Raw genomic sequence first — 6,225 nt, 5'->3', positions numbered from 1 at the left:
CCTAACTCCAACAAAGGAGCAGATGAGGGATGTCCTGGAAAGGACCTGAATAACTCATCTTGAAGAACAACTGTTATGAAAGATTGGGAACCGTTTTTTCTTCTTCGAGTCCCTACTCATGTCGATTCCAGTGTAGGTGACTCCCACGCGGCTATGCAGGAGGAGGGATTGCTGTTCATTTGCACACAGACTGAAGAACCACTCTGCCAAACACGGCACGTCTCAGGCTTGCCGAGTGATGGCGCAGTTCGATGATAACGTGTATAATGAAGACCAGGTTGAGGGTGTTCTGAATTGGGACCTGTGCCAGGAATGCTGCTGAACAAGTTTGTGCCCTTCTGGAATGTGCTGTCAGGGCAGAAGAAAGAACGACCTCCCCAAGGAAGCTGTTCTGCTGCTTAACTCTCCTCATACTCAGAAAATAGAATCATAGAATCATAGAGTTGGAAGGGACCTCAGGAGGTATCTAGTCCAACCCCCTGCTCAAAGCAGGACCAATCCCAACTAAATCATCCCAGCCAGGGCTTTGTCAGGACTCACTTTAAAAACCAATGAGGTTGGAGATTCCACCACCTCCTTAGTGTAAGCAGGGGATGGTCTCGCTGTTGTGGGAAATGTTCCTGGTTCACACACGGCCCCGGTGCAGTTGGCTAGCAACAGGATCTCAGCCCTTGCCCCCATTCCCTGTACTCAGAGGCCGGCCTGACCTCGAGGACTCCCCTCCCACTCTCCTGTGTGGTGGGTCCCCGTAACCCCGACGAGGCTGAACCCCCCAATCTTGCCGTGGTCCCTTAGGGCAGGGGCAAGGGTGCCCCACTGCGGGCACTAACCCTGCACCGGGCGCGTCCCTGCCCCACTGATCAGTGCATGCAGTGCACAGCCACACAGCGTGTTACACACACACCAACCGCACAGCAGATACACACACAGACAAGAGGGGAAGGGGGAAGGCAAACACCCAATGCTGCCCCTGCCCCTGGCCCGGGGGGGCCCCACACACAACTTCTATGGGGTGTGTTGGACAAGGACTCTGGGGTAGCTACACACCCCAGGCGCTAGGGGGCAGGGCCCTTCTCCCAGCGTCAGCCCCCCTGTCGGGGTCACGACCCCCCTGAGTCCGGCCTGCACGGCCTCTGGGCTCAGGGCGTCTCCCTGCGCCGGGCCCTGCCCAGGGTCAGCCCCACGTCGCTGCCCAGCCGCTCACTCACCGCACCCAGCCCAGATGGCTCCAGCCTCAGCCCCTGCTCGGCTCATCTCAGCTCCCTGAGCTTCTCTTCTGGCCTCCAGCAGCTGGCTGCTCTGTCCTTAGCTTGGCCCCACTCTCCACCCAGGCACAGGCAGCTCCAGCTCACATGGTGGACAGGATACCCCCGCTCTCCTGGCTCACTCATAGGCCTGCCCACGCTGTCAATCAGGCTGACCTCAGTTGGCCTCTCTCCAGTAGCCCTGGGGCTCTGTCTATTTCAGGGTCTTGGTTCCTCAAGAGATGCCAGCCAGAAAGACCCACTAAGTTTCAGTGAGGGGCTGACAGACCCTTACACTAGGTAACCCATTCCAGTGCTTCACTACCCTGCTAGTGAAAAACATTTTTGGTGCCCTCCGCTGGACTCTCTCCAACTTCTCCACTTCCTTTTTGTAATAGAGGGCCCAAAACTGGACACAATACTCCAAATGCAGCCTCACCAATGCCGAATAGAGGGGAATAATCACTTCCTGTGATCTGTTGGCAGTGCTCCTACTAATGCAGCCCCATATGCAGTTGGCCTTCTTGGCAACCAGGGCACACTGCTGACTCATGTCCAGCTCCCTGTCCACTGTAACCCCCATGTCCTATTCTGCAGAACTGCTACCTACTCAGTCAGTCCATAATCTGTAGCTGTGCATGGGATTCCTCCGTCCTCTGTGCAGGAGTCTGTACTTGGTGTTCTTGAACCTCATCAGATTTGTTTTGGCCCTATCCTCCAATTTGTCGAGGTCACTCTGTATCCTATCCCTACCCTTCAGCGTATTTACCACCTCCCCGAGTTTAGTGTCATCTGTGAACTTGTTGAGGATACAATCCACCCCATTGTCCAGATCATTAATGAAGATGTTTTACAAAACTCTTCACATCTTAGGTCACTTCATACACCTTAAAGGTGTTTGATACAAATCAAATTCAAGAAAATAAATCAAACTCTGGAGTAACTTATAAGTTTAGCCTGGCACACACCCACTCACTGTGTATCTCTGTCAGGGTGTTCAACACTGCAGTTGCACACAGTTGATAAACTGCTCTTTCTGACATGCCACATCTGTGCCGCCTCTTGAGTAAACATGCACACTGCTGTTAGGGCATGTCGGGAATTGCATTTCTGCTCAGGGCTCTACAGTCCCAGCCGCACAGTCCTCCAGGAGACAAAAAACAAACAGACCCAGTGGTGCTTTCCCCCCTAGCACGTGAGCTACAGCTACTCCTCAGACTCCCCAGTCCTCTTCTCCTGCTCCAGATTTCAGACAATCCACACACGAGAGTCTCCCCAGCAATGCACTGAAAGTCGGAAAAGGTCCAGTTGGTGCTTACATGTTTAATGGCCGTCAGCGACAGCCCATCTGCTGGGGTAGAGTTCAGTGAGGTCTCTCCCTTTGGGGCGTTCAGTGTTGTGCAGACCTGACAGACCGAACTGTACATCGGAGAGGAGACGTCTGGCAGAGACTCAGAGGGGTGACGATGGCTCTGAGCTGGGCTATTTTAGCCGGCTCCTTTGTTTGGAATTATTTTCTAATTTCATTTTTTTCCATTTTTCAAAAATTAGTTCCATAATAATGGGGTTTTAATGAAAATGGTTCGATCCATTCACCTTTCAATATCTTTACTATAAATGTATAAAAATGTTCAGAACTGGATTGCAATGGGAAACACTGATTTCACATAAATAAATCCTACAATTTCAACACAACTTTCTGCAGATATACAGGATATGGTAAAAGGAACCACTTTAAATCACTAGATCGTGTTCACCCTATAGGGGGAATGTCGTCTTCCCCCTGGCAATCTGGGCCAGACCCAGGGTGTCGATCTCATTCAATACAGAGCAGAGATCCCCTCCCGCCACCACAAGGTCTTTCCCAGCAGCTGCCGAGGTGACGGTTGCTGCGGTGCCAAGGAGGGGCCCAGGTAACAAAGGGGTGGGGCCCACTCGAGAGGGACTCCAGAGAGAGATGCTGCAGCCGACAGCTACTGCCTTGGCTGTCTCAGTCAGTGCCGCCCGCTGGGTCCCACCACGGGGCGTGGCAAAGGGCTCGGCACCAGCAGCATCCTGTGTGGTCTTACAGGGGGTCCTTGCAGGGGCTCGGTCCGCTGATGTGTAGGGCTGGTCATTGGGGGCAGGACCACTGAGCTGGAGGCAGGAACTTGCCGGGCCAGGGCATCGACTGGCAGAGATAGCACCGGGCCTCCCCGCAGAACAGAGAACCTGGTACAGAGCCCCTTGATGGGGAACCAGAAACGGCCCCTCAAGTGCCTCACCGTGTCGTGCAGGCCTTGCAGCTGAGGGGAATACAGCTAATCACCCAGAGGGGCTTCCCCAGGGTGAAGAGGAGAGGCAGAAGGGCAGCACTGGGGAGAAGGGCGGGACGGAGGGAGCACCACCCATATGCCCAGGTCCTCCAGGGATTTTCCCGAAGGCAGGAGACAGCACTGCTCCCCACAGGGGGAACCACAGAGGAAACCCAGGTACAGCTTGGGGGCAGGACTGATACCACTCCTCCCTAGGACTGCACCACCATGACTGCAGCCCCGCTGAAGGAGCAAAGGAGAGGTAATCTGCCGGGGTCTGCATGATCAGATTTAACACATCTGCCTGCCCTCCCCCCACCAGTGGGTTTAAAGTCAGTTTCCGCAGGCAATCACATTCTGCAGGTGTATTTTCCCGCTTTGTCACGAAGCTCTTTGGTTTTGACACCATAAATGATAGGGTTGACCATAGGTGGGACAAGGAGATAGAGGTTGCTCAAGACGATGTGAACATGGACAGCGATGCCCTGACCGTATCTGTTTGTCAGGGTGGAGAACAGGAAGGGAGTATAAGACATCAGCATCACACAGATGTGGGCTGTGCAGGTGTTGAGGGCTTTCCGGTGGGCTTTCTTGGAGGAGATCCTGAGGACGGACCTGATGATGAGCCCGTAGGTTAGGCCAATGATTAGCAGATCTAACAAGATGTTCGTAACTGTTATTACCAGGCCGTACCTCCGGTTGACTATGGTGTCACCACATGACATCTTCACCACAGTGATGTACTCGCAGTACGTGTGGAGGATAACACGGTTGGTGCAGAATGGCAGCTTCCGCACTAGGAGGGTCAATGGCAGAACCAAGAGAACAGCTCGTATCAAACCCACTAGCCCTAGCTTAGCGATTCGTGCATTGGTGAGGATGGTGGCGTATCTCAGAGGGTCACAAATGGCGACGTAGCGATCGAAGGCCATTATCACGAGGATGGCTGATTGCGTAACAGCAAACACGTAAAGGAAGAACATCTGGGTGAGGCAGCCATCCAAAGTGATGTCTTTGAAATCAAACCAAAATATGCACAGTGCTTTCGGCACGACGCAGGTCGACATGCCGATGTCTGTGAGCGCCAGCATGCAGAGGAGCAGGAACATGGGCTTGTGCAGGGTCTGCTCTTTGTTGACAACAAACAGAACTGTGAAATTTCCCAACAAGCTGATGATGTAGAATATAAAGAAAGGGATGGAAATCCAGATGTGGACAGATTCCAGCTCTGGGATGCCGTTCAGGATGAACGTTGAGGAGGTGAAGTTGAAAGATGACATGAGGTGGTCAAGTCGCCGATCATGCTCAGAAATTCTCAGATGTCTGTGAAGGGAGACAAGCCTGGTAAGGGGGTTACACACATGATAACAAATAACACGGTAAATAATTTATAGTTCCAACAGTCTAGAAACGGGGTTGAGCAGTGAGGTGACAATATTATTCCCCTCTAGTCGGCACTGCTGAAGCAACCTTTTGAGAATTGTGTCCAGTTTTGGTCCTCCCACTACAGGAAGGATGTGAAGAAAGTAGAGAGAGTCCAGTGGAGGACAACAAAAATTATTAGGGGGCTGGGGCACAAGACTTATGAAGAAAGGCTGAGGGAACTAGGCTTGTTTACTCTGCAGAAGAGAAGAACGAGGGGGGAATGGATAGCAGCCTTCAACTACCTGAAGGCGGAACCCAGGAAGGATGGAGCTAGGCTGTTCTCAGTGGTAGTAGATGACAGAGCAAGGAGCAATGGTCTCAAGTTGCAGTGGGGAAGGTCTAGGTTGGATATTATGAAATTATTTTTCACTCGGAGGGTGCTGAAGCATGGGAATGGGTTACCTAGGGAGGTGATGGAATCTCCATCCGTTGAGGTTTTTAAGGTGCAGCTTCACAAAGCCCTGGCTGGGATGATTTACTTCAAGTATGTCCTGCTTTGAGCAGGGGCTTGGAGAAGATGGCATCCTGACGTCCCTTCCAAACCTGGTAGTAGTCTATGATGCTATGATTTCCACATGGCACCAAATTATTTAGCTTGTAGTCCAGTCCAGAGATGTTCTCAGAGGGAGCTCACCGAGCCTGGTGAATGAGGAACATGATGGGAGATCACGTTCGATGTCAATAAATGAAACATATACGACAACTGTTGGGAATAACTTGAACTTCTCAAATACCTTACAAGATTCCTATTTAATTGTATGAACTCAAGGCAGGGACCTGGTGTAATGATTTAGGGCTCTGTGAAACCCTGCTTAAAGTAGAAGAATGGACAAAAAGTTAACAAAACTTTGGAACAGAGGAGAAGTGGGATGGGGAGTTACACCGAAAATACAATGCCATAAGATCTACCAGTCAATGCTTCACCCTCCTCTGGATATCTCTGTGCAGTACTGAGCACCCTTCTCAAACAGGATATTGCAAAACTAAAAGGTTTAGGGAAGGGCAAATAGAAAGATCAAGGGCCTGGGGAAACTGTCCTAGGGAAAGAGGTTGAAAAAACTAGGATTGTTACCTTAGAAAGGAGAGAAATAAGAAATGATTTGAGAAGAGTCTATAAAATACTGACTGGTAGAGAGTACATAAAGAATGTGTTCTCCGTGTCTCATAACACAAGGTCAAGAGGACATTCAATTAAAGTGAAACATGGCAAAGCCAAAACTGATTATAAAAAGAATAATTTGTTCACTCAGTGCATAATTAGA

General features: G+C 51.0%; 1 protein-coding gene across 1 annotated transcript; it reads right to left on the bottom strand.

Moving 5' to 3' along the window:
• Positions 1-3,888: 3,888 nt before the first annotated feature.
• LOC137164988 (olfactory receptor 52P1-like) lies at positions 3,889-4,818 on the bottom strand. The gene has a single exon (XM_067566058.1). It carries the CDS (start codon positions 4,816-4,818, stop codon positions 3,889-3,891), a length of 930 nt encoding a protein of 309 aa, XP_067422159.1.
• Between the last annotated feature and the right edge of the window lie 1,407 nt (positions 4,819-6,225).

Source organism: Emydura macquarii, unplaced genomic scaffold, assembly GCF_026122565.2.
Source record: "Emydura macquarii macquarii isolate MOO-44397 ecotype Brisbane River unplaced genomic scaffold, CSIRO-AGI_Emac_v2 contig_2709, whole genome shotgun sequence".
NCBI lineage: Eukaryota > Metazoa > Chordata > Testudines > Chelidae > Emydura > Emydura macquarii.
This window is presented reverse-complemented; position numbering and strand designations above follow the sequence as displayed.

Excerpts from the sequence above, each read along its gene's own strand:
- LOC137164988 (XM_067566058.1), bottom strand. The coding sequence starts at position 4,818 with ATGTCATCTTTCAACTTCACCTCCTCAACGTTCATCCTGAACGGCATC.